Raw genomic sequence first — 26,939 nt, forward strand, 5'->3', positions numbered from 1 at the left:
CCCTGTGCTCTACAATGCTTCCACCCCCAACCTGCACCTCCGTATTCCCTGGAGGCCTGAGATTCAGGCCCCTGAGAATGTAGCAGCAGCGTGAGGGGAACTTGTATGCAGATTGTGGCAGCCGATATCCTCTTTGTCTCTAGGGAGGTCTGAAGGGACAAAAGGGGGAGCCAGGTGTTCCGGGCTTACCTGGCCCAGCTGGTCCCCAGGGTCCTGCAGGCCCAGTGGTACAGAACCCCAGTGCACAACCTGTCCCTGGAGCACAAGGACCCCCAGGGCCTCAGGGGCCACCAGGAAAAGATGGAGCTCCAGGAAGGGATGGTGAACCGGTGAGTCCTGGCTTCCCCTTGTGATCTGGGCTGGAGCTGAGGTCTCTGACTGGGGCTGGTGGGAGAGTTGGTTGGGATCAGAGCAACAGCATCCTCGGATGCTGGGATTTCTACCAGCCTTCTGCTGTGCACTGAAGCCTGAAGGTAGTTAGAGCACGGAGGTCAGGGACGCCCAAGTCAACCCTGGACCTAAACTCTACTGCAGAAGTGCTGTCTGTTGTGGGTCTGGGTCACTCAGAGATTTGCCATGACCATGAATGTATTTTAATAAAAGGAGGCTTTATTAAATAGTGGCGCCAGGTACTCATGGCTCCAGGACTGCAACCAAGAGAACTCCCAAGATGCAGCATCTAGTTATGTTAATCCATGGCTTATGAAGTCAGACCTCACATGATTAAGTGTATTCTGTGTACGTGTGGGCGGGGTCTAATTTGAACATAAATGTCTTGCCCTTGTCCTAGTCATTGAGCAGAGTGAGCAAGTTTGATTACAAAAGCGAAATAGCAGTTGGTCTTATGACCTATCTTACTAGAACAACAAATTTTACAAGATCAGTCCATTTCAGAATAGTCTTCAACCTGCCTTTAATCCCAGCATTCAGAAGGCAGAGGCAGGTTGATCTCTGTTAGTTTGAGGCCAGCCTGGTCCACAGAACAAGTTCCAGGACAGCCAGGGCTACACAAAGAAGTCATGTCTTAAAAAATAAAAATAGAACAACAAAATACTCTTCAATGTCTGAAGGAAAAAGGAAAGTGGGTACCAGGTTTACATGTTAGAGGTATTTTTTTTCCCACTTTTTGGTCTCTCTGTGCCCAGTCTTGTGTAGTGGCTTTAGGACAGTTTGAATTCATAGTGTCTTCTCTTGCACGTTACAGGGTGACCCTGGTGAAGATGGAAGGCCGGTAAGTTGGCTTTTTCTCTGTACCAGACACTGTACACACTGTCCACAGGATCCACAGGCCGTCTGCATACAGCTGAGGGCTATGGTTTCCCAGAGAGGACACTTTAAAAAGGCGGCTTAGCTTGGGTTGTACTTTTGATCTAACTAACTACAGGTGGCTAAAGGCAGGCACAATGTGACTCCAAAACCACAGAGTGTTGTTCCCAGATTTTCGGAGGGGCTTGGGTGCGGGCTCACAACAAAGAGTTGGGGGAAGTTGGAATGCAAGAGAGGGGCCGCAGCACTGAGGAGATGGGGTCCCCCACACTGCCAGAGTGGCCACAGGGAGCTCTTTGTGCCAGACAGAGCTGTGTTGAAGCTACACGCAGTCCAGGCTCAGTGTTAACCGGAGGTTTCCCTAAGCCCAGTGTGTCCATCACGTTTGCACAGACGCATGTGCATCCCATACACACGCAGTGGACTTACACTCAGATCTGTGGTTCCCTTAGATGACTTCTGAAGAGGATGTGTGCCATCCATAGCCAGTGGTGTCTCTTTTAAATCCTGTTTTTCTCCTCTGGGGTCATCTCGGTGGCATGGCCTTTCCTGGTTTATTAGGCCTCCAAGAATTCCTGAAGGGCTTGACTCCTATCTGCCCTCTGCTCCTGAATGAGAAGCATTTGGGGCTCAAGATTCATTGTATGAAGGAAGAGAGGTGCTTCCCTCTGTCTAACTCCTATCCTTGTCTTCCAGGGTGACACTGGGCCTCAAGGCTTTCCAGGAACCCCAGGAGAAGTGGGCCCCAAGGGTGAGAAGGTACGTGTGTGCAGACCACAGCATGGCTCCTTTCTTGTCCCAGCTCCTAACTGAGAGTGGGGACCATGTGTCCTCAGTGTCCTCGGTGTGACAGATTCGCCTTATGTCCCAGGGAGATCCTGGTGTTGGAGTTCGAGGACCTCCAGGACCTCCAGGGCCACCAGGACCCTCCTTTAGACAGGACAAGTTGGTAAATTCCCTCCTCCACACCAGGTCCCAGTACTCAACCCTACAAACCGGTTCCTGGTAGTGTTGGCCCAAGAGCATGGGTACCTGCTGCAGGCTTGGGATGGTGGCCAGTCCGTGGGGCAAAGCATGATGTCCCACCTGCCATCGCAGGCATCTTTGGGTGGTTAGGGGGCAGCTGGGTGATGCTATCTGGTACTCGGGATGATGCATTTATGTCCTGTGGTGGCTTCTCTCGCCCTTCCCTCAGACCTTCATTGACATGGAAGGATCTGGTTTCAGTGGTGATATGGAGAGCCTCAGGGTAAGTGGCTGCACCCCACACCCACTGTCACTGGGCAGGATGTCTGAGACATCAGGGGGGACCCTTTGGGGTGGGGCAAGACTAGCAGGGGATGTGATCATTGTCCAGCATGCCTTTATATTCTATGATGTACTGTATCTCTCGTGTCCAGGGCCCACGAGGCTTCCCTGGTCCCCCGGGACCCCCTGGTGTCCCAGGACTGCCTGGTGAACCAGGGCGCTTTGGAGTCAACAGCTCCTATGCTCCAGGACCTGCAGGCCTTCCTGGTGTGCCTGGGAAGGAAGGGCCCCCCGGATTTCCTGGCCCCCCGGTAAGTTCTGCTGCCTCCCCTCCCCAGAGCATCCTCTTGGCTAGGAACAGGGGAGGGGAGAATCACATGAGGTCTCTCGCTGGATCTACCTCAGGATTCCCATGCTCCAGCCTCGAGGTGGAGGCTGGTCTCATTTGGGGTCACTCTCAGGATTGGGGGGGTAGGCTACCCTCTAGTTCTAGGGGCACTGACACACTAGGTGACTCTGGGACACACATTTACACACTCTAGACCGAATGGATGCATGAGCCTCCCACCTTAGTCTCCCCAGTATAATCAACAGCTCCAATAAAGAGCACACACAGGGGCTTCTACACTGTACCTTCTGAGCTGTGCATACACCTAGGGGCGGAGGGAGTTTATATCCTGGCTCTCGGGAAGGCTGGGTGCCAGCTGTTACCTGCTCACCATGGATCCTGTCCACCCCATCTCTTTGTTCTTCTGTCCTCCAGGGACCTCCAGGTCCTCCAGGCAAAGAGGGCCCACCAGGAGTGGCCGGCCAGAAAGGCAGTGTTGTAAGTCAGCTCCTATGGTGTAACTCAGCACACACTTGTAGCCACTGGGTGGTGGGCACTGCATGCTTGGGGTCTGTGGAGAATGTGTGCCATAGGGTGAGCCCATGGACATAGCCTGCATCCTCAGCTTAGGAAGATGCTTAGTCGTGGGGCCGGCAGGGCTCGGGTTCAAGTCAGGGTCTCCATATATGTCTTCCCACTACAAATGGACCAGCAACTTAGGGGTCGGCCCTTCATTTGGTTGAAAGGGTGATTTCAGGTTTCAGTGTAGCTGGATTGATAGATGTCTTCAGAGGCCAGCCTGTCTCTGCTGACCACAATCTACTGTGGTCTCGGGCTGCGGGGGGAGGGGGATCAGATGGAGAGCTGCTCCCACCACTTCCTGGGATGGGATGAGGAAGACCCGCATGCTTGGGGAGCATCAGAAGGTCCTTTTAAATGGACTATTCCCAGAGCTTGTCTCTGCTCTTAACTAAGCCTAAATGGCTCCCAGGCTCAGGAGGTGTTCTGAGAGGCATTCTTGGGGCTGGTGGGCTTAGGTGCTCTGACCTTGGGCCCCCCTCCCTGCTGAGCTTCCCAGGGGTTAGCGTCCCTAAAAGACAAAGGAGAGGGCAGAAACAGGCCCAGAGAACACTAGAGTCAGCATAAACCAAAGACAGGACCCTTTGAAGACAGGCAGTCACCACGGGGCTGTTGGTTTGTTTTTCTCTGATTGCTACACACGTCTGAATTTATTGTAATCCTATCCTTTTTCCCACATAGGGCGAGGTGGGCATCCCAGGACCCAAGGTATGAGTCAGTTTTCATTCTGGCAGAGTTGGGGCTACCTGCTTGATAAAAGTATTTAGGCAGGATGTAGGGGGCACCAGCCAGTGAATGCATAGTCTGCATGCATGTGCATGTCCACTCTGTTCTGTTCTGCAAATGCAATGGAACCAGAGGTGCTGGGTTTAGAAATGAGCTCCCAGTAGGCAGGTACAAGGGAAGGCTCCCTGGGAATTCCTGGGGTGCCTCAACCAGGTACCTCAGGATCTTAGCTGCCCAGTTCATCGAGGTCCTCAGTGGCACCCCCAGGATCCTCACCCATTGTTGCACAGGGAATGCCATGCTGGCTCTCCTGTGTTCTGAGAGGCTTCCTGGCCGGTGTTCAAAGGCCGGGGCTGATAGAAGAATCCATTGGGCGGGGGGGGGGGGGGGGGGGGGGGGGGGGGGGGGGGGGGGGGGGGGGGGGGGGGGGGGGGGGGGGGGGGGGGGGGGGGGAGCAACAGGGGCATAAGAGGATAGATGAACATGTCAGAAAGAAATAAGAGATGGGCTGGCGTCGGCTGAGTATGTAAATCTGCACGCACGCTTGTTTCTCTGCTGCATGCATGCAAATGTCTCTGCACAAGACGCTGGTATCTGCACTCACGTGCTCCCGTCTGTACACGCGCACGCCCTTATATCTGCGTGCACACACAAGGAGAGTCTTCAAGGATAAATAAATGTTTTACTGAGGTTAAAGAGGAAGGTTAAAGAGTGAACCGCTGTACCTGGTACCCACCTGAAATAGAGTAGCTACATCCATAGCTGGAGATCTCACACCCACATAGACGCCTGCATCCTCATTATTTCCGAAGGTACCCAAAGGTGGCATCTTGTGTAGCCCAGGCTGTCTTTGAACTCAGGTAGACCCTTTATAAGAAGGTTCACACCAAGCGAGGCTTCCTGTGTTCTAGCTGGGTTCAGGACATCTCTCATACAGTCACACGTGCCTCTCAGCAGCCCAGGAGAGAATGGTGGTGGTCTCAGTTTCCACTTCATAGAGGTGACTTGGCTGCCAGTGGCCTGTCCCTCCTCCTTACCTGCTTTATCTGCTTCTTGCTATCCCTGTTCTCAACTGTCAAAGAGCTGGGACCCAAGGTTACAGGCCATGGTGGACAGCCTGCTTTGTGATTCTTGAGCTGTGGCCAAAGCCATGACGTCAGGCTTGTGTGCCTGTGAATCTCACTTCACCCTGTTGTTTTAAGTCAGTGAGTTGCCTGTATGGCTTTTGTGGCAGGTGATTTTTCTCTGGGTTTTCAGGTTTTTGAAAAGCATTACAAGGAAGTTCATTGTGTTGCCTGTAGCTTTGCTGAGGCCCAGAGCCACGGTGACCTTGTCCTTCTGTCTGTGCAGGGGAGCAAAGGAGATCTTGGGCCTGTCGGTGTGCCTGGAAAGACTGGCATGGCTGGACCCCCTGGGCCAACTGGACCACCAGGACCTCCAGGCCCCCCGGGGCCACCAGGGCCAGGATTTGCTGCTGGATTCGTGAGTCACTGGGGGGCACCCAGAAAGCCTGGGCCATACAGCTGCCTTTCCTCCAGACAGCTCACAGCTTGAGCAGAACCCCCTAAGCAGGGCACAGCTCTTGTCACACGCGGGTTTCTCCTGTTCCCATCTTTGGGCTCCCATGTCTGATCCCAAGTACCTGAATGGGTTAGATCAGTTCTGGATTGGCCTCGCTGCACTCAAAGCACATGTGTTTAGGCTCAGATGTCTGTGGGTGCTGTCCCCAACCCTTCCACGCTGAAAACTTGCCTATGAACCCAAGTACAATTTCTCTTGCACACGTGCAGGCCAAAGCCCTGTGACTGAGTAGGATGCGTACCCATCAGGGTTTGAATAACACACACACACACACACACACACACACACACACACACGCATCCACTTCCCTTTCCCCCATCTCCCTTTTCCTGGCTTCAGGAAAGGCTCTTAATAAGGCTCAGGCACTGAGCGTTCCTCTTGTGCTCCCTCCAGGATGATATGGAAAGCTCTGGGATGCCCTTCTGGCCAACAGCCCGAAGCTCCGACGGGCTGCAGGTACTGCCCATGGGCTGGGGTAGGAGGAGGGTCCCAGGCCAGTGGTGTCTTTGGGACAGCCTTATGTAGGGCAAGGAGCCACCAGAAGCCTGGGGATGTGAGCCATAGTACCCTCCACCCCAGAAAGATCTGTTCACAAACTGTTCCTAGGGGTGGGGGGTCGGCAGGCCTTTCCCTCTCTGATTTCTTCCATGGCTGTAATTTGAAGAAGTGACAGATATTTGGCCAGAGTAGACTGGAGTTAGTGGGGCATTTGGGGGAGTCACCCCACATTTTTCTGTTGACCTGTGTGTAGTTTGGATTAGGTCAGCAAAGAAGCTGAAGTCCCAAAGTCCCCAAATGGCAGGTACATCAGGGCCCTTGTGTGCAGGCACTCACAAACTCTACAGCCCTGCCTAGGATACTGCTTTTCCCTGAGGAACAGCAGTATGTCCTGGTGGACACCAGGCTGACCTCTAGTCTCTGGGGCCACCACTGGCAGATGCTACCGTGACAGTAGTTAAGTATTGTTATCATTGCTGTTATCCTTTGTAGCTTTTTCAGTATATAGTTTTATTTTAAAACAATTTCAAACGTAGACAGGTTCTAAGGACAACAGAAAGAACTCCCATGTAGCTTTCAACCGGGTACTCAGTTAAAGTTCAGTTGCCCCCCATTATAGCTCTTACAGTAGAAGATTCTGCTTAGAAATCCTGTCACGCCAGCCTCGTTCCTCAGTTTTTGTTGTCCTTGGGGTCATGAGGTTTGGAAAGGGCTAATGAATGTGGGGTAAAGCAGATCCGGGTCGCTCACTAACACTTGTTTCCTTTACTCTGGCAGGGACCTCCAGGGTTGCCAGGACTCAAGGTGAGTGAGGGAGGCCTTTCTTGGAGATCTGCCCAGCAAGTTAATACATTGTGAGCTCAGCATGAAAGTTTGCAAAACACAGCAGGTGGCTTCATGGAAAAATAGCCACATGCCCCTTCCCGTGCACTGAGCATTAGCGGGGTCATGCCCTATCTTTCCAAGCCCAGGAAATGAGATTCCTGCCTGCACACATCTGAACCATGCTAAAATTTTGAGGAGACCAGAACCTCTCCGTGGTTCTCAGCTTTAGAGACCCATAGGGTGGTGTCCTCTTCCCCTGGAGGATCTGAGAGTTTTGTTATCCGCTTTCCATGTCATCCTTAGGGACACCAGCCACAGACTAGGCCCCATCCTTGGCCCCTCCTTCCCTTGCGCTCGAGTCAGGCTCCCCAGGGTGGGGGCAAGGGTGGAGAGAGGCAGAATAGTCCCCACCAGGGTGTCCTTACTGCCTAGCTGGCCTCTGCTGTTGCCCTACTTCTAGAATGCTTTTCTTGACTTACAAAACACTGAATGAACATTTCAAAGGGATGGATTTTTAGATGGGTCCAAATTGGATTTTTTTTTTTCTGAGTCAGGGTTTCTCTATGTAGAACTGGCTATTCTGGATTATGTAGATTAGGCTGGCCTCGAACTCAGAGATCTACCTGCCTCTCCTTTCTAAGTGCTGTGATTAAAGGCAGACATTTTTTTTTTCTTTAAGGAATCTCTTTAGAGGACTTGTTTCTTTTTTTTTTTTTTTTTTTTTTTTTTTTTATTGTTGTGTTTTGTTTTGTTTTTTTTTGAGACAAGGTTTCTCTGTAGCCTTGGCTGTCCTGGAACTAGCTCTTGTAGACCACGCTGGCCTCGAACTCCCAGAGATCCTCCTGCCTCTGCCTCCCCAAGTACTGGTTTTAAAGGCATGTGCCACCACTGCCCAGCTAGAGGACTTATTTCTTATAGTGAAGATGGTGGTACTTGCCACCAGCTTCTACAATATCCAGAACTATCCAGTCCCCATGATGCTAGGATATATTTTGTTCCTTCCACCAGTGTGGACCCCTGGGTCACCTAGGGTTCTAGAAGGGCCCAAGTGCTGGGGCTGGGATATCCTGGGTGATTAACAAAGGAGTATGTAGCTTGGTTTGGGGGTGAGCCAGCTGACACCCCAAGATCATAGAACTTTTTGTCCACTTAGGGGGATCCTGGAGTGGCAGGGCCACCTGGAACCAAGGTAGGTACTTCCCTCAGGGTGGGGTATATTGTCCACTGGGGATGGAGAGGGGCCTGTAAGGACCAGCAGGCATGCCCCACAAACCTCATGTGTCGAGCACATCTCAGAGGCAGCCTGAGAATACCAGGCATGGAGTGAGATGCCTGCACAGTCCTGGCCTCATTCCCCCCGCCCCACCCCGTCTTGCCCTCATGGTTCCTTATACTTTTGTTTCTTTATAATTTAATGTGCCTGATTCAGAGAAAACTACCTAGGTCAAGCCTCCGCCTTAGGGCACAACCCCATACACCCGCACCAGTTGTGGGAAATGAGCTTCCTCCCCTCCCCTCCCTACATGCCCTTCCCTGCCACCATCCTCCCTGTCTTCATCTTCCTCATCCCACATGGATGAGATGCTACATCCATGGAGGGAGGTATATCCAGGGGCTGGGCCAAGCCTGCAGAAACCTAGGCTACGGTCACACCCATGGTTGCTGTGACCTCCTCTCTGAGAGTCTCTGCTGCCGGCTGCAGGGCTGACTCTGACCCTTCTATTTGTCTATCCCAGGGAGAAGTTGGAGCAGATGGAATCCAGGGCATCCCTGGCCTCCCAGGAAGAGAGGGTGCAGCTGGGCCCCCGGTGAGTGAGAGGCGAAAGGCATAAAAGAAGCCCCCAGGAAGAGAACTGGCATCTCAAGTGGCCCTTGGGGTGTCCTAGACATCTGTGTCCCCTACCTGCTACACTGTGGCCCCTGGAGCCAACTGCAAGGCTGGACAGGGTTTGGGTGCCCATCTCTATTCTCCAAGGTCAAGGCAACACAGATTCCCCCGTCTGCATTGGAAGCCAGGCCCAGGTAGGCTGGTCCCTGAAGGGATTCTGGTTCTGTCTACGATGACCCATTTTCTCTGTCTCTGCAGGGACCAAAAGGAGAGAAAGGGACCCAGGGAGAAAAGGTGAGTGTCTGTAGCCTTAGGTGCGCAGTGAGCAAAGTTGAATCACCTAGGCCTCAGGGTGAGGAATCCCATCATGCCCCAGCCTCATGCCCAAGCTACCTGGCCACCCATGAGACCTCAGAGAGTTGAGGAGAGACCCTTAAGTCAGCAGGGGTAGCTCTCAGCTACTGTCTGCAGACCTAGTACCTGGGCTATAGGTAGGCTCTGGGGTCCTGGCCGGAGGAATTAGAATGTTTACTTCTCTACGGTTCTCTTCCAGGGAAACCCAGGAAAAGACGGAGTGGGGCTTCCAGGCCTCCCTGGCCCCCCAGGACCTCCAGGGCCTGTGGTCTATGTGTCAAATGAGGATGTAAGTACACCGTGGAATGCGGCAGGGCTCATCCCTCAGTCTAGGGACTGCCCATAGTTGACCTAACCGCATCAGAATGGCGTGAGGAGCGCTGGCTTCTCAAAGAGAAGGCCGTGCTGGCTAGAAGCTCTCTCCTTGCCAAAGCTTCTTGACCTTCTCGGTTGTAAAGGCTACCACTGCCCTTTTGTGGTGCCTACAGCAACATATTCAAGTGGCCTAGCCTCAAAGTCAATGGGTCCCTCCTAGCCCCAATGCAGAACCCGGTGGTCAAGCTGCTGCCCGTGCTCAGTTCTCTGCAGCAAGAAGCCTAAGTCTCTGGTTGTTAGATGCAGGGCCCATGGGAGCTGAGACCGCAGGGAACAGGCCGCCCTAGACAGAGCTAGAGCTTGGTTGGGGTGACAACTGGGCTCAGATCGCAGCTACAGTTGTCAACAGTGACCCTGGCTGGTTACTTCACGTTCTGCAGCCCTAGTACCCTCAGTTCTGAGATGGGGACAATACAGTCCTGGGAGAAAGGCACTGAACGGTCACAGGGCTCTGGGACCAGGGGAAAGCCAGAAGCAACAGCTGGCCCTCTTCATCCAGGGGGAACTGGTGTGAGAGTAAAGCATTATAAAAGCCCCCAGCAGGTGGGGCTGCTTGCACATGGTGGACCGGAGTGTATGCCCCAGGCTAAGTGTGGAACAGGACTGGAGAGTGATGCCAGCCCTGGCCCCTCCATGCTGGGAGGAGGGTCTTTCGGTCACTTGTCACCTGGGCACCTGCAGAGAGAACCCAGGCATACTGCGGAAAGCACAGGATTTTCCTAAATTCCACTTTGGACATGCTTTTGTATGCCCGTGGCTTATGTGATACAGGTGACTTTAAACTCAAATGCAGCTTTCTTTTCCTCTACTTCTTCTTTCCCAATGGCGTGGGGACAGAGAGCAGTGGTGAGCACGCCAGGACCTGAGGTAAGTGCCATCTTGTTTCCACGGAGGGTCCCGGGGAGCTGGGTTAGAACACTCGTGAGAGCAGTGTGTCCCTAAAACTCACGGTGCCCTTCTTTCCACAGGGCAAGCCAGGGTAAGCAGGCTTTCCTGTAAGTGGCTTTGCTTTGGAGCTGCATGCTCGCCCAGCAATGTTCTGCACTAGGGGGTGGGCATGGGCTCTGCTTGGTACACACAGGATGGTAGTGTAAGCTTGGGTCATTGTCCTTGAGGACATGATGCTATCAGGAAGATAATGGGGGCTGAGGGTATCGCATGGTGCCCTCGCCATCTATAATTGTTGAGGACACTGAAGGGGCTGCCTTGTGAACAGTGAGCAACCACAGGGACAGAATATGGGGGAACATGGGGTCCAAGGGATATTGGGTCAGGGACCCTCATTTCTCTCTGGTCTTCATTGTAGGGACCTGCCGGGCCGAAGGGTGACCTGGGTTCCAAAGGCGAGCAGGGTCTTCCAGGGCCCAAGGTAAGGGGCTGGGATACCACCTGCTCCGATGGCTCCTGAGGCAGGCTGGGCCCTGGGGGTACTGGGACATGCCATCTTTATTACCTTAACTCAGAAGGCTCTGGTCACAACCTTCCCACGTAGGCCAGGACCCCCTTCCTCTGTTTCTGTCTTGGGGGTATCTGAAGCCTTATGGCTGAGCCCTGACCTGTCCTTCCTGTTCTGCCATTTCAGGGTGAGAAAGGCGAGCCAGGTGCTATCTTTGGCCCTGATGGCAGAGCCCTGGGCCCTGCCCAGAAAGGAGCCAAGGTGAGAATGGGGTTGGGGTTCCCTGACATTGTGAAGACAGCATGAATGGGGGCGTCCTGACAGAGAGGCAGGATCACCACATACTCAAACCTTTCCTGGGGGGGTTTCCCAAGCCCCCCATAGCCTAACTCTGTTCTCCCTTTGCCTCTTGCAACCATCCTGGGTGTGTTCTCACGACCCCCAAACCTGCCAATGGCTTGTATTATCTCCTTGCTGCTGTTGTCTGAGCTCACCTATAGGAAGGTTAGTGATATAGGCCATGGCCCAGTGTGCTCACTCTTCCGCCTGGCCTTTGTCTATGGGAGATGAAAGAGCCCAAGGCCTGCTGGGGGCACCCCATGAGTAAGCAACCATCCACCCTGTATAACTGAGGTATCTAGACCTCCTCCATCCTGTGGTCCCGAGCTTGCAGCAACCTGAGCCCAAGCCTTTGCTCGGCTGGCAGGACTTGCTCCTTGGACCGTTTTAGACTTCTACCCCAGCAAGTCTTCCCAAGAAGGTTCCAGGGGAAGGGCCTTGGGAAGCCTTGGTGGCTATGAGGAATGGATCCTCGTTGGCCTACAGTGTTGTCGGGAGTGAGCTGACGATTGTTCAGGCCCAGAGAACCCCATGCTCACAGAGGCTCTGTAGCTGAAGAAGACCTGGATGACCTTAGCTCTACATTGTCCAAGCTGGGTCCCACCCTCACCAACCCAGGGCGCATCCATCTGTGTCTCAGACCAGACCTGGTCCCAGTGCTGGTTTCTGTCCTGTCCTGGCATAGCCAGCAGTTGGCTGCCAGCCTAGCACATCCACATGGGCACAGGGACTCCAGAAGGCAGTGGGCAGGGTTAGCCATAGAGGTACTCCCTGACGCACCTCTGATTCTCTATTCAGGGAGAACCAGGCTTCCGAGGACCCCCGGTGAGTAATGCCCTTTTGTTTACACTGGGTTTGTGGCCCAGGGTTTGTATCAACTGCCACATTGAAAACATGGGGTGGGGTTTGGTTGCCGGCATGACAACCAGCAGTTCCTTAGAGATGGCAACCCTGGCTCTTTCCTGGGGTGGCCCCTCCCTCTTCACTAGGAGGCCTCACTCACCCTCCACATTCTCTCTGTAGGGTCCTTAAGGGCGACCTGGGCACAAGGGTGAAATCGGCTTCCCTGGACGGCCGGTGAGGATTTGGTGGCCTACAAGTTGGACATAGTGGGTGGAGAGCACCTGGGGCCTGCAGAGGGCTGGGCTCAGGAGAAAGTGGACAGCGGCCCCTCCTGTCCTCCCCTTGGGTACAGCAATCATATCTACGTGGCCAATGTCTTAATACTTATCTGGGCTAAGAGTACACTTTATCTGGCACCCCATAGAAGGCCCTGGGCAAAAAGGGGGCTCTGACCTGGGACCTTCTACTCAGTTTCCTGCTTCCTCTAGCTACTGGGCAAAAGTGTGAAGGCTTGACCCTGGGAGGGAGGGGGCTATGTACGGGCTGTCCAGTACCCAACAAGCCCTGTTACTCTGTTCTGCTCAGGGTCGTCCCGGAACAAATGGATTAAAGGGAGAGAAAGGGGAGCCTGGAGATGCCAGCCTTGGGTTCAGCTTGAGGGTAAGTGTCCTGCAATGGCAAATGGATGGCTTGGAACACCAGGGAACAAGAAGGGCTAGGCCAGGGCCTCTCAGGTCATCTAGCAGGCTGTTTGAGATGGCTGATGATGTAGCTAGACATGTTTGACCTGACTATACTTGCATAAATACATGTGTATGTGGGCACACTCACCACTATATGTACATATCTGCATGTTCCTATACCCAGGAGAGAGAAACATGGGGTCTTAGGGCATACCTTCTCTGGATCCACCAACACAGGTTTGTGTCTTTTAAAACATCTGCTGCCTTAGGGACTTAAGGGATTTTGTCTCATAGCATCGCTTGCCTTTCCATTGGAGGCAGCCACTCAGAGACTCAGGGGCTCCCCCCAGCATGGCTGTCCAGCTCTGACTCCCGCCTCCCACCTGCTTTGCCCAGAACAGAGATAGGAACGGGAATCCAGATATGAATACTTCAGAGAGTTCAGAGCAGAGATAGGCATGGAAATCCAGATATGAGTACTTCAGAGAGTTCACATTTGTGATGATCATGGCTGCTGCTGGTTTCTTGTCAGCCGCCTCCCCTGTGCACTAATGCCTACTAACCCAGTGCAAAATCAAGAGCAAGCTGCGGCATTTGCAGAGCTGCAGGACCGGCAGTCATGGACCAATCTCATCCATCCCAATGGAAAAGATTGGCTCTTGGATCTCATCCTCAGCTAGGATTTTTGAAATCAGGTTAAACACCGTTTTCCCTGCAGGGAGTGTATCCCTTAGTCTGAGGTATCAGCAAGTACACAGATGCTCACAGCCCTCCCCCTCCCCCGTGGAGCTGTCCTGGGGAAGGTGGGCCATGCAAGGTGCTTGGTCATGCCAATTCCTTACACGGGTCCTCGAGGGGCCTTTTGCAGAAGTAGTATATAACCCTCAGAGCATGGGCCAGGCTGTCCCTTTCATTCAAGTCAAAGCCTTCTTGAGGGACTTAGCTGCTCCTGAGGGATCTCAGGAGAAGCAGGCCCAGCTGGCAGGCACATGGACAAGTCAGCAATGCAGTCTTGATTTTTACATCATCAAACGCATTCAGCTTTCTGATCTGGCCGCTTCTCAGAAGAATTTGAGCCCATGTCTGCTACCCTAGTCTACACTGATGGTTAGCTGTGACCTTGACTAACCAGAACCTTCTGTCCCTCCACAGGGATTGCCTGGCCCCCCTGGGCCTCCAGGCCCCCCAGGTCCTCCGGGAATGCCCATCTATGACAGCAATGTAAGTGGCCAGAGCTTCATTCTCCAGAAGCTTCTCTCCCATTGCTGCCTCTGGAATCCTCTCTGGGTATCTCTGGAATGGGTCTGTCGGGTAGGCTGCACCTGGGGGCAGTGGACAAGCAGTGAGTCCCCACAGGAGTAACTGCGGCTTGGAGACAGCCTCAAACCCAGCCTTAACAAGGGGCAGAGGTGACCTATGAGGGCAGGTCACTGTGACAAGGACTCTGGACATAGACCCTGCCCCCGTTCAGAGCACCTGTGGAAAGGGTTCTTGTTTGGTTCTGGAGAGGGGCCCTGGGATTTCTTGCCTTGGGGACCCTGGTAGTCTTGCTTTCTAGAGCACTGTCCTTCAGCACCCCTTCCCTGCCCCCACTCCCTCCCCGCTTGTTCTTTGTAGGCATTTGTGGAGTCTGGCCGACCTGGTCTACCAGGACAGCAAGGTGAGGGCACTGGGGATCACAGTGCATGCAGGAAGTCTGGGGCTCCGGTAGGAAGATGGCAACGGGATAGTAACCTCAAACTGATTAGGAAAAAATGGAGCTGTGGGACTTGACTCTGCTCACTCTGGGTGTCCAGTTCCTGGGTCACGTCCTCAAGCCTACCCTACTCCTAATATCTATCACACACCTGGCATAAGCTGCCCAGGGAGTCTAACTAGAGGCTCGGGTGCCGGGCATGACCATCCAAGATTTCTCAGAGAAGTGCAGGGACAGCCCCAGCCATCTGTCAGTAGGGACATAGAGCAATGGCTCTCCCCAGCACACACATTTGCTCTTCATGAGTTCTGATTCTAACTATGTCCCCTACCCCCACATCCTTCCACAGCCTTTCTGGTCTAGCCTCAGCTTATGTACACAATAGCCAGGACTGGGGACATTAGTGGGAGGGGCCTTGACCGGACTTTCCCTGATAGATTTGGTTGGGGTCTCTTCCCCTAGGTGTGCAGGGGCCTTCAGGACCAAAGGGTGATAAAGGAGAGGTGGGCCCACCTGGGCCTCCAGGTGAGCATACTTGCATGGTCTAGGCTGAGGGTTGTGGGGTACAGCCAGCCCCAGGGTGGGGCACTAGAACCTGGGGGTGCTGGATACCCGTTACACCATGGTTGCTGCCCAACGCCCTGGAGGGGCAAAGCACATGCTTTCTCTAAGTTCACTAAGTCCTGAAAAGACCTGGATCTAGGGACCAGTTTCCACCAAAACCATCAGGGAAAGCAGGATAAAAGTTGAGACGCTTCCTGTGAGATGGAGGGAGGACCAGCCGGGAAGAGAGCTGAGGCCACTCCCTTGACACACAAAAGCATTAGCACTCATGGGCGAGTGGGATCCCTGCTCAATCCCAGCCCGATTCTCCCCATCAGCATCACTCAGAGTGTGTGGTGTGGTAAAGAAGACACAGGCACTGGAACCAAGACTGAACCAGAATGGAGAGACCAGATCCCAGGCCTCCTGGGAAGTGGGTACCAGGCTGGGACCAAGACTTAGAGTACCATGCCCCAAAGCTAAAAGGAAAGAGAATCAGAGAGCAGAGGGCTCTCTGGGTAAATCCTGGGACACAAGAGTTCAGAGAACTGGGGAGATGATTTCCCCCGCGGACACCAAGGGTCAGCTGGGAGTGGCCATCTCAGCACCTTGCCGATGGAAGCACAGATTGAGAGATGAAGTTCACAGAGGGAGGACACAGCAAGGGTCTAGCGTGCTTGTCACTGGAGAACCAAAGAGAGACAGCAGTTGAGGGCAAATGGCCCAGAGTTTTGAGACTGAGAAAACATTTGCAGTGTTTCTCACAGTCAAAAGACACAAAAGAAGACCGGCAGAGGTGAGGAAAGCCGGAAGACCCTGCGTGTTTCAGAACATCAGAGGGAGGGTCATGCCGCAGAATTCCACAGCCCAGGAGTATGACTCTGCACCAAGAGGGTGGCCTAAGCGGCAAGCAGCCTGATGTGCAGCGCAAGGCTCCTGGGAGAGACAGAAGCGGTGCCCAGAAAGGAGGAGGCAGGCAACAGCTGACCAACACAGCAGGCAGAGGACAGGCTGCATGGCCACAGGCCCGGACTCTCTGGAGCAGTCTCTCTGATGTTTAGCTGAGGTCAAGGGTACAGATGAACTTGAAAGAAAGCCAAAAACAGAAGAATGTGCCCGATGCAGGGATAAATGATACAAAAACACAGAGCAAAGCTTGGTGCAGATCCAGACAAAGAGGGAGAAGGAGCCCAGAGCAGAGGCACGTAGAAAACAGTGGGCAAAATAGATCTGAACCCCCAGGTTTTCAGCAGCTGAACATGGGCGCTTCTGTCGGCAATCAGATGGGAGTGGACTGGCTCCCCAGAGAGACACAAAGAGACCTCTCCCTTAGGACAAGGACAAGCTAGAGAGGATCAGGATAGAGGGAATTGTGGCTGGAGAAGGGAGCGAGCAATGGTCGGCCAAGTGTGCATGTGTGACCGAGTGGATCTTAGGAAATAAGGCTGGAATTTAAGAAGCTCTCATCTTGATCCAAGTCCATCTGCCAGAATAATCCGGTAACTGAACCCGTGTGCCTACAATCACAGAACCTCGGGATAGGGAAGACAAGGAAGAAAGCCATGCCGTCATTGGAAAAAATTAACCTGGAGTTGGAAGGGCTCAGCAGCCACCAATGCTTGACTACATCACCTCTGGCCATATGCCAGTCACAGGGACTTGTCCCTGCAGGCAGAAGCGTGCTCTGCAGGTTTAGAGGAGGGTAGTCTCGTGAACCTAGTACAAGCCCATGGTGAGGGAGCACCTGCATTGGAGGACTGCCCCAGCAGCAGCTTGCACGTCAAAGGAGAAGCCAAAGACCCCGAGGCAGCCTAGAGTGGTGATTCTGGCAAAGCCTCTCTCAGATGAATAGCTGGGTCCTCTAACTCTCCCACAGGCTGGGTCAGTGGGACCCCTTGCTCGTAGGTCATGGAATCCCATAGACTATGGCCCAGTTCTACAGAGGTCCTAGGACAGGGGCTGAGGCTTGAGTCTTCCTAGTGGCCACCGTCACCTCCAGTCCCAGGAGACACACCTGTAAGATGGCATGGAATCACTGCTCTTGACCATCCCGTGTAGCAGCAATGGGCCTCCAAGATAGAGACTCCACAAGGACATCAGCCTTGCAGGGGGACAGAAAAAGGAAAACCTGACCCAAGGTTGCTACCCCTGAGAAAAAAGGGGTTAACCCCTCTTCACAAAATACAGGCTTAATTGGAATGTTACTGTGCCTCCAGGCTGAGGTCCTGGGAAGCGAACGTCACATTTGATGAAAACAGGAAGGCATTTTAGAGACAGAAATAAATAAAGTCATGTTTTATTTATGTATAAAATAACAGAGATCAAAGAAGAGTAAAGAAAAAATCCAGAGATGAAGTTAATTCTTTGAAGATGCCGAAACATCTCCCCACCCCTGCAAACTCCCAGAGACAACAGGGAATGCTTAGAGGAGGGACCCTGGGCCTTGCTGACTCTATGCCTGCAGGAACAGGACCAGGCTTCTTGAAGCAAGGGGCCTAGGGAAAGAAGAAGCCAGTTTACACAGATACCAAGTCTCCAGTGTACACAGCCCTGAGGATCTGTGGGGTGACAGAAGGAATGACTGCATCTCTCCAGGCCACCGGACAGACAGCCATTAGAAAAGCCAATGGCCGGTCATAAACATTTACAGGTGCAATTCTGCAGAAACACCATGACACCATGACAAAAAAAAATCCATTAACCAGGAGTAATTTAAGAAGATGTGTGATCCTTACACAAACCCATGAGGGCGGGTGGGGGAGGGGAGGGGAGTACAAACCGTAGAGTCGATACTGTCATCTCGGTTCGCTTCCAACCTCCCTTTCTACCCTGCAGGGCAGTTCCCCATCGACTTCTTCCACCTGGGAGCGGAAATGAAGGTGGGTGAGATTGCTGGTCAAGTTGATGGGGTGGCTGGTGTCCAGGCAGGTGCCTCTGTCCCTGGTGACAAGAGTGTACTGACATTCAACCAAGCCACTTTCTTTTCCTCTGGCTCCATGAGGAACACTGGCCTTACAGTAGCGTCCTGTACTCTGGACACTCATTGTCCCAGGCTGGTGGGGGTGGGGTCGAGACAGCAGGAGGTGGGAGCCGAGCTGGATCTGGAAAGGGGACCAAGGAGGTGCCATGACTCATGGGGCCAGTGCCAGCCTGTCATCCCCACCTGGCTCAGATAACCATTTCCACCTGTAGGGTGACAAGGGAGACCGAGGGGACACTGGACAGAAAGGAGAGCGGGGAGAACCTGGGGCTGCTGGTGGTGGATTCTTCAGTTCAAGTGTGCCTGGACCACCTGGCCCGCCTGGCTACCCTGGGATTCCGGTAAGCCTGAACCCCAGGCCTCCTGCAGGCATCCACACATCGTGCCTGGCTATGTGCCCTGAAAGACTCAGACCAAACCCTGCAAACTCAGCTGTCTAAGACCCCACATCTATTGGCTCCTCTGGGCACAAAGCTGGGTGGGCATATGGATCCTGGTGGCCTCATTTGTTCCTCGTGGCCACTCTTCCTGCTGCTACCCATCTGCTACTGTCCCTGGCTTTGAGCAGCATTGAGCAGACTCCAAGGGTGTAACTTCGCAGTTGTCATGAGGGCTGAAGGGAACAGGAACACTGGGAGGCCTTGGGGATGGTTCTTTGTCCTGGGATCACATCCCCAGCAAAAGGAGCCCTGTAGTAGGTAGGGCTATACTGGTCTTAAAGGTCCCAACTCCGGGGCTATGAGCAGATACAGTCCCAACCTGGTGCATGAGGGATACAGTGGAAGGTTTTCTTGTTGTTCCTAGGGTCCAAAGGGAGAGAGCATTCGGGGCCCACCTGGCCCTCCTGGCCCTCAGGGACCTCCTGGTATTGGCTATGAGGGGCGTCAGGGACCCCCAGGACCGCCAGGACCGCCAGGACCTCCCTCGTTCCCTGGTCCTCATAGGCAGAGTAAGTAGGAGATGGGAAGTGGGCCTGGGTCACTGAGGGCTACCCATGGGGCCAGGAGTTCCCAGCTTTATCTCTCTCGTAGCTGTCAGTGTTCCTGGTCCTCCAGGCCCTCCTGGCCCTCCGGGTCCCCCAGGAGCCATGGGTGCCTCCGCTGGGGTAAGTGTTCAGTTGGCCAAGGTCTGAGGATCTGGATAAGGACTGGAGAGGTGGGTGGCATTTCAGGAAGTCCTCCCCATCAGTCAACTGGGTGCAGAGACCAGTGTCTGGGATCATGGGGTTCCCAAGGTACCCACTTCTACAACCTCTGCTCCTTCTTGGGGATAGCCTGACAAAGATGGGTGCCTACCGAGAGTCACCCTCTGGTCTCCCAAATCCTGGGAGCTCTGGGTGCTCAGGATAGTAGGTCCGACATTGGGCTTGGGTTGGGGTTCCAGCAGGTGAGGATCTGGGCCACATACCAGACCATGCTGGACAAGGTACGCGAGGTGCCGGAGGGTTGGCTCATCTTCGTGGCTGAGAGGGAAGAGCTCTACGTACGTGTTAGAAATGGCTTCCGGAAGGTGCTGGTGAGTTCTCAGGGACCATCCCCCCAACAGCCACAAGAAGGATGAAGGTTTTCTTAACTTTAAAGAATAGTAAGCAGGTTCCTCTGCACTTTTGGGGTTAGCAGTAAATGAATGTTTATTAGTTACTTTTATCATTGCTGTGAACAAATTCCCAGCAAGAAGTACCTTAAGGGAGGACAGGTCACTTTGGCTCATGGTTTGAGGTACAGTCCTTGGGAGTGACGAAGGTGCAGTGGCAGGGATGTGTCAGACAACTGGTCATATGGCTTCTGTCGTCAGGCAGCAAGCAGATAGGAAGTGGGGCTATGACCTACTTCCTCCAGTGAGTCTCTACCTCCTAAAGGTTCCACAGTCCTCCCAGACAGCACTGCCAATTGGGGACCAAATGTTCAACATAACCCTGGGTTAGGTTGGGGGCAGAGGGGGATTAGAGTTCACATTCCACCCACAGCAGTGTAACATGAGGTAGGGTCCTAACTCTAGAGCCCAGGTGGCTCACGGCCAAGGTCCTTAGCTGTCCTCTACAGGGCATGCAATGCGACAGAGCATCAGGACTCGTCTTGGCATGGTGGCCTCAAGATGCATGGAGGCTACATATGCCCTGGATCCCAGCACTGTGTTACATAAACACCAATGCGGGGCCGGCCAGATGGCTCAGTGGGCATAGACACATGCCACACAGACCTGTCAACCTGAGCTTGATTTCAGAACCCACAAAAGGTGAAAGGAGAGAACCAGTTCTGCAGAGCTGTCATCCGACCTCCACACGCACATGTGGCATGCGCACATGTATATTATGCGTAGACACATACAATAATAAACACCACTGTGATGAACGTCCTTAGTACTGGTGGGATGCCTCAAAATGCATGATGGCTGCTGGGTACCAGCTTTTGGGTTCTGCATCTATGGGCCTGGCAGGCCTGTCCTTCAGTGCCTTCCTGACCACCAGTCCTTCTGTCTGGCCTGGGAGAGTCTTTGGCGTCAGCAGTAGGTCTAACCAGTGCCCAATGTTCACTTAGTGCCAACCAGTGAGGTGCAGTCACATCCCTGTCTCTCCAGGCCTCTTCCAGAGGGAGGGGCCGTGGGAAGAGGGTGACAGATGAGAGGCTCTGGCCTGAAGCCTGCTGTAGTAACCCCCACTGTTGCCTTTCAGCTGGAGGCCCGGACAGCTCTCCCACATGGGACGGTGAGGAACCTTTTCTCTCTGTGTGGCTGTTAGAAGTTAGCGTGGGTAGCAGAGCTCGGGAAGGTCACATGGTTCCTTGAAGTCCAGGAGCCAAATGAATGTGGCTGGGCATTTGTGATCGTTCTGTGCAGTGCACAGGACGATCTACAATAGCGTTAGTTTTCAGCTTGGAATGAATGGATTTATAAAGTATACAACAAACAGAAGTAAAAGAATAAATAATAGAGTATAGACAGATAAATAAAGCATTTTCAAACTGGGTACTCAAAACATTTGGCAGAAATTGATGATGGGGGGGTGTGCTTTAAGGCAGCCAGCTGGAGTTCCCAAGAGAGTTCTGGGGAGGTGACGTCACCAGGCTGGACATTCACAGCAGCCAGCAGAAATTGACTGGGGAAGTTGGGGCATCCGCTGGAGTTCCTGACTGAGTATTCTCCCCATGGCTGAGCTTCCCACAGCTGACCGGCAGGCATGTTTATGCTGTGGGACAAACAATGGTCACCTTGGTTGGAAATGGCTCACTTTCTAGCCTTCAAAGGCACCGTGTTTTACTCTTGGGCTGTTTCTCTTCCCTCCATGCCACACAGTTGGTGGGGCCATCTCCAGTTGAGGGACCTTGGAGGGTACTTTGAGATCAAGATGCTTGGGTGTGAAATGGGGGAGGGGGCGCAACTTCACTTCCAGAGCCAGCCTCTCAGTGAGTTCAAACATGTGACGATTGACTAATACAGTGTAGGGTCTTAGCCTGAACGGTAGCCAGGAACCCCAAGGAGGCTGTGATGAGTGACGACTGTCTTCCAAGCACAGGGAGGACTGGGGACCTGCACAGAGGGCAGTGCTACCCACTCAAGTATCTCGGGCTGGCTCAGGGTCCAGCTCCCTTCCCATCACCTTGGGCCCAGCCCTGTCCTACCCAAGAGCACAAGACAGACACGGGAAGGGATCATATCAGATGAGGAGCTACTCCAGGCACTGTGCACTTCCTTCTCAGGGCAATGAGGTAGCAGCTCTGCCCCCACTGGTGCAGCTTCACGAGGGCAGCCCGTATACCCGGCGGGAGCACTCCTATTCCACAGCTCGGCCCTGGCGTGCAGATGACATCCTAGTCAACCCACCACGTCTGCCGGATCCACAGCCTTACCCTGGAGTTCCACACCACCACAGTGCCTACGTGCACCAGCCGCCAGCCCGCCCCACAAGCTCACCTGCTCACACGCACCAGGACTTCCAGCCAGTGGTGAGTGTCCAGGGTTGAGGGGCATGTGTTCATCCAGCCCTAGTCCTGGCAGGATGGAGCAAATCCCCCCCAGAGCTGCCGGAGGAAATACTGTGGACAGAGATCTATGGGTGAGCTTCTGACTAATGTGGGCTACGCATCCCCTTAGGCCAGGGACTTGCCTTCCCTCTGGTGCCTTAATGACTGTCCATGAGATCAAACACCTACGAGCCAGTCCCTGCTAGTCCTTAATATGGCAGAAGGAGAAAACACTGGTTCATATGTGTGCTGTGCCTCTGCCCTAGAGGATGCTGGGACAACCAGGGATGGGCAGCTGCTCCAGTCCCAGCAGACTGAACTGGTCCCTGTCACTGCTCATAGCTATTAACAGCTCTCTTAGGGAGCTGCTGGAACCACAGTGCCTCAGACGCCCTTTGATATCCTGGACTGAAAGGGGCCAGCTAGGGCTGCTTGAAGGCTTTCGCTGAGGTTACTGCTGTCTTGCACACTCAGTGGGGTCTGCCTGTGTGCCCTGTGCAGCCTAGAGGCTAGATTACATGTGACGTTGCTTATGATATAATCCTATGTGACCTTTCCTGCAGCTCCACCTGGTAGCACTCAACAGCCCGCTGTCAGGTGGCATGCGTGGCATCCGAGGGGCCGACTTCCAGTGCTTCCAGCAGGCCCGAGCCGTGGGGCTGGCTGGCACCTTCCGTGCCTTCTTGTCCTCTAGGCTGCAGGACCTCTACAGTATTGTGCGCCGTGCTGACCGGGGGACTGTGCCTATCGTCAACCTGAAGGTGGGTGGAGTCTGTTCTGAGAAGCCCTTAGCATGTCCCCAGGTGGACCCATGCCTTATCCTTAGGTGTGAAGTCATAGCGGGATCTCAAAATGCCCCCAACAGTCCCCACAAAGCTCCCCTGACCCCGCACCTCCCAGGGCCCTGGTTCTTGTCCCATGGATGTTTCTAGTGGTTCCTATGTTACTGACCACATAACTCAAAGTGGCCTGGAACCATTTCTGTGTGCCACCTAGCCTGGCCCTTTGCCACAGGACCTATCGTGTGGCTTTATTCCTGGGCCTTTATGATAAAAAGAGCTGGGATTCTTGATGTTCTTATAGCAGTATTTCCCAGAACCAGTGGTGTGGACTGAGAGATCCCAGTGTCTCAGGCTCAGGAGGACACCTATGGGTCTCACCTACCGTGATGGGGTGTACCTTTGGAGAAGGGCTTCCTCTGCCTCAATGTGTTCCTTGGTCTCTTGTGATTGCCCTAATACTCATTCCTCTGGCCTGATGTGACAGTGACTGAAGTCTGCTTGTCTCCTGTAGGATGAGGTGCTATCTGCCAGCTGGGACACCCTGTTTTCTGGCTCCCAGGGGCAACTGCAGCCTGGGGCCCGCATCTTTTCTTTCGATGGCAGAGATGTCCTGAGACACCCAGCCTGGTAGGTCTCCTAGTGTTAGATGGAGGGTGTCAAGACCTCTATCTCTAGACTGACACAGTCTATACAGAAAAATCACAGGGCTGGAGAGATGGCTCAGTGGGTTAGAGCACTAGCTATTCTTCCAGAGGACCTGTGTTCAATTCCCAGCACCCATAGGGCAGCTTATAACTGTCTGTAACTCCAGTTCTAAGGGATCCTATACCCTCACACAGACATCCATGCAGTCAAAACACCAATGCACGTAAAATAAATAAATAAACCTTAAAAAAAAAAAAAGTCACAGACCCTTAGAAGACCATGAGAATGTCTGGCCACAGTATGTTCAAACACTAGCCCGTCAGTGCCCTCAAAGCCATGGTGGGTATGTTTGTTCATCAACTGTGACTACTTAAATTAACTCTACTGCTCACCATGTAAGTGTCATGGAAAAGGATGGATTCTGCAAGACAGCTCCAGTGCCCTTAGCCCTTGGTCACAGAATGCCCTGGAAATGCTGACAAACGGCTGGGCTATCTTCAGAATGGCGTCCTACCCAGGGTCTCTGCACCTGGCAGCTCAGACACCTGTTCCAATGACTGTGCTCTCTGAAGGGTGGCTCGGGGAGCTAGACAAAAGTCCCCAGGCGGCAGTTGAGTCCTGACCATCTGCTTTCCCCACTCACGAGGGCCCTCCTGGCCCCTACGTGAGCTGTGGGCAGAGCTGAGTGGCTAAACTCTGGCAGCAGGGTTCACTGCTAGCATTTCTCAAACAAGAGTTTCAGAAGCCAGGTCTTGTCGGTGGGTTAAACGCTAGCCCAGAGGTCCCCTGGCTCAGGCTACACCCCAACACCCTCTTCCTCTGCAAGAGTACACATCTGGGAGGTGACCTAAGTCCTTAAGGGGCCCTTCACTGTCCCGTCGCCCCACTGCCCCCAAATATAGCGGCTAGCCTCCCATCTTCTTTGCCCCAGAGGGCAGACCTGGAAGGACAGGCCTGCAGGTTGCTGACAGCCTCTATGCCTTGCAGGCCTCAGAAGAGTATATGGCACGGCTCAGACCCCAGCGGGCGCAGGCTGATGGAGAATTACTGTGAGACATGGCGGACTGAGGCCAGTGAGGCCACAGGTCAGGCCTCCTCCCTGCTGTCAGGCAGGCTGCTGGAACAGAGAGCTGCGAGCTGCCACAACGCCTACATCGTCCTGTGCATCGAGAATAGTTTCATGACCCCCTTCTCCAAGTAGGGCCTCTGCCAGCTAGAATGGTGGACAGGGAGGCACAGGACGGACACAGTGCAGGGAGCATCTGGTCAGCGCCCAGGGCCTGGCTGGGATAAGAACCTGTGTAGTTCACACTTTATGTAATCCTCGAGAAATAAAAGGAAGCCAAAGAGTATATTTTTTTAAACATTTAAAATAGACTTCCTGCTCTTCCTCTCCCACTTGAACTGGCCAGGCTGGGGTCACAGATCCTCCTCCATGCTTGGTGGAGCTCTAGGGCCAAGTCAGGCCATAGCTGGGTGTCGGCAGGGGACTGCCCTAGGGTTGCTGCCCCAAACCTGCTGACTTCCTCTAACCTGGCATCTTTCCGGGCACAGAGCCTTTAAAAGGCAGTCCCATGTGCGTGCTGGGGACAGACCCCGGGACAGTGCAGGACAGCTGGGACTTTCCTCTCAGCACCCGGTGACTGCCAACAGTACAGGCAGGCACCTGCTCACCCAGGTGCTAACTGGGACCACCCATGCTGATTGGTGGGAACCACCTCTCCTGCTTCCCCCGTCTCCAGTAACAACACTCCCTGCCAGAGCAGGTTTCCAAGCTTAGTACTCACTGTGACGACCGGATCTGAACCCTGTCCTGTCACTGTGTACAGAGGCCAGGAGTGTGGTCAGGCTTAGCCCACGTGCTCATTTTGCCTGGGGGCCAGACGCGACATGGGGCCCACCCTCAGGCTTGTCTCTCAGTCTGGCCTCCCTGGTGACCCATGAGATCCCATCCAGAGTGAAACCCAAGCCCAACCAAGGCCAAGAGCTAGGTCCCGAGAGCACCCTGTCCTTGCTCACCAGCCCGAGGTCCAGGGATCTTGCAGCAGCTGCACCAAACACCTGACGGAGAGACATGTGTGCTCAGGGCCACAAGTGGCCGATCAGAGCCACTATGCCTGCCTCAGGCTCTGATGCCCAAGGATGGGGACAAATCCAATGGGGCTAGTTCTGTGACTGTGTGATATGAAGCCATTTCGAAGAGGTACCAAATAAAAGTGACCTTTTATACAGACACTTGGTTTATAGCTGCCTTCCCATTACGAAAAGGACAAATCATCCAAAATGAGACCTGGGAGCTCATTTTGTCCCTGCGCTCCCCAGCTGGAGGCCCACAGAGGGAGTACAGGTGAGTGTGGATATAGTCATGTGTCCATGGATACGGGCCTCTACCAACAGACATGCATGTGTACATGTGGTGGCACACGTGGTCAGGTGTGTATACGCACAGGTTTGGATGGGTAGGGTATACAGAGACTAGGCACAGTTATACACAAATGTGCATGGTTGTCACAAGGGTGCAGAGGCATACAATGGCAGGCATAAATGTGTGTGTTGTGTACGTATGTGGTACACGGAGGTGTGCACGGTATGCCTGGTTACACAGATGTCTGTGCACATGTGTACAAAGGCATATGCAAGTGTGTATGTACAAGGTGTGCGGGCATACACAGGTATACAATGTATTGCACAGATGTGTACAAATGCTGTCAGTACCTGCCACCTGGTATCCAGCAATGCACATAAGGTGACTTCAAAAATCATGTCGAGGAGGCTAGAGAGATGGTTCAGCAATTAAGAGCACTTGCTGGTCTTGTAGGGGATCAGCGTTCAGCTCCCAGCACCCCCATGGCAATTTAAATCCCATCCATCCATCCATAACCCCAGTTCCAGGCAATCTGACACCCATTTCTGCCCTCCACAGGCACCTGGCACACATGTGATACACACACATACATACACACACACGTGCATGCACAAGAAAACACTCACATGGATAAAATAAATCTCCAAATTTTGCAGAGATTTGTTCACTGGGCCCAAGACCCACCTCTTTTCATCCCGAGGCTGACTCTAAGAGACTGTGCTTGCCAAACAGAGAAGGCCATGTCCAAAGCCTCCAGCCAAGTGGAGAACAGCTGGTGGCTGACAGAATGGCCCAGGATAAGAGAGGTGACAGTCTTCAGCCAGTATGGGTCACCAGGTGAGGGCTAAAGAGCCGTAGGCCAGGGTGGGCAGGTGCTGCGGGGGAGGGCTTTGGCTGCGAGAGGCTCATCTTGCTGCCCCGGGTTAACAGGCATAGCAGGGGTGGCCACACACTATCTCTGCCTGAGGCAAAGGACAAGGCTTGTGTCCGTCAGTAGTGTCCTACAAGATCCCCAAGCCCAGAAGGGATGGAACTAGCCCTCCCCAGAAAGGCTCACAGGGTGCTGCGGCAGATGTGAATGCAGCTGGCCCAGTGTTCTC

General features: G+C 53.6%; 1 protein-coding gene across 1 annotated transcript in view; it reads left to right on the forward strand.

Moving 5' to 3' along the window:
- Col18a1 (collagen type XVIII alpha 1 chain) overlaps window positions 1-25,707 on the forward strand; it is a 57,425-nt gene extending 31,718 nt beyond the window's left edge. The window contains 35 exon segments of the mRNA XM_050141814.1: window positions 144-329; window positions 1,205-1,231; window positions 1,963-2,025; window positions 2,138-2,215; window positions 2,462-2,515; window positions 2,667-2,825; window positions 3,278-3,340; window positions 4,103-4,129; window positions 5,498-5,629; window positions 6,122-6,184; window positions 7,004-7,030; window positions 8,205-8,240; window positions 8,788-8,859; window positions 9,138-9,173; window positions 9,433-9,522; window positions 10,446-10,475; window positions 10,577-10,603; window positions 10,915-10,977; window positions 11,191-11,265; window positions 12,142-12,168; window positions 12,367-12,420; window positions 12,772-12,846; window positions 14,022-14,090; window positions 14,487-14,529; window positions 15,028-15,090; window positions 17,944-17,987; window positions 18,301-18,429; window positions 18,893-19,037; window positions 19,120-19,193; window positions 19,475-19,603; window positions 20,760-20,792; window positions 21,784-22,029; window positions 22,611-22,808; window positions 23,341-23,456; window positions 24,462-25,707. Of these exon segments, the coding sequence (XP_049997771.1) occupies window positions 144-329; window positions 1,205-1,231; window positions 1,963-2,025; window positions 2,138-2,215; window positions 2,462-2,515; window positions 2,667-2,825; window positions 3,278-3,340; window positions 4,103-4,129; window positions 5,498-5,629; window positions 6,122-6,184; window positions 7,004-7,030; window positions 8,205-8,240; window positions 8,788-8,859; window positions 9,138-9,173; window positions 9,433-9,522; window positions 10,446-10,475; window positions 10,577-10,603; window positions 10,915-10,977; window positions 11,191-11,265; window positions 12,142-12,168; window positions 12,367-12,420; window positions 12,772-12,846; window positions 14,022-14,090; window positions 14,487-14,529; window positions 15,028-15,090; window positions 17,944-17,987; window positions 18,301-18,429; window positions 18,893-19,037; window positions 19,120-19,193; window positions 19,475-19,603; window positions 20,760-20,792; window positions 21,784-22,029; window positions 22,611-22,808; window positions 23,341-23,456; window positions 24,462-24,675 (2,967 nt within the window). The 3' untranslated portion in view covers window positions 24,676-25,707.
- The last annotated feature ends 1,232 nt before the right edge of the window (window positions 25,708-26,939 follow it).

This window comes from Alexandromys fortis, unplaced genomic scaffold (genome assembly GCF_014885135.2).
Source record: "Alexandromys fortis isolate MF-2015 unplaced genomic scaffold, M_Fortis_MF-2015_v1.1 scaffold_9, whole genome shotgun sequence".
Lineage (NCBI taxonomy): Eukaryota > Metazoa > Chordata > Mammalia > Rodentia > Cricetidae > Alexandromys > Alexandromys fortis.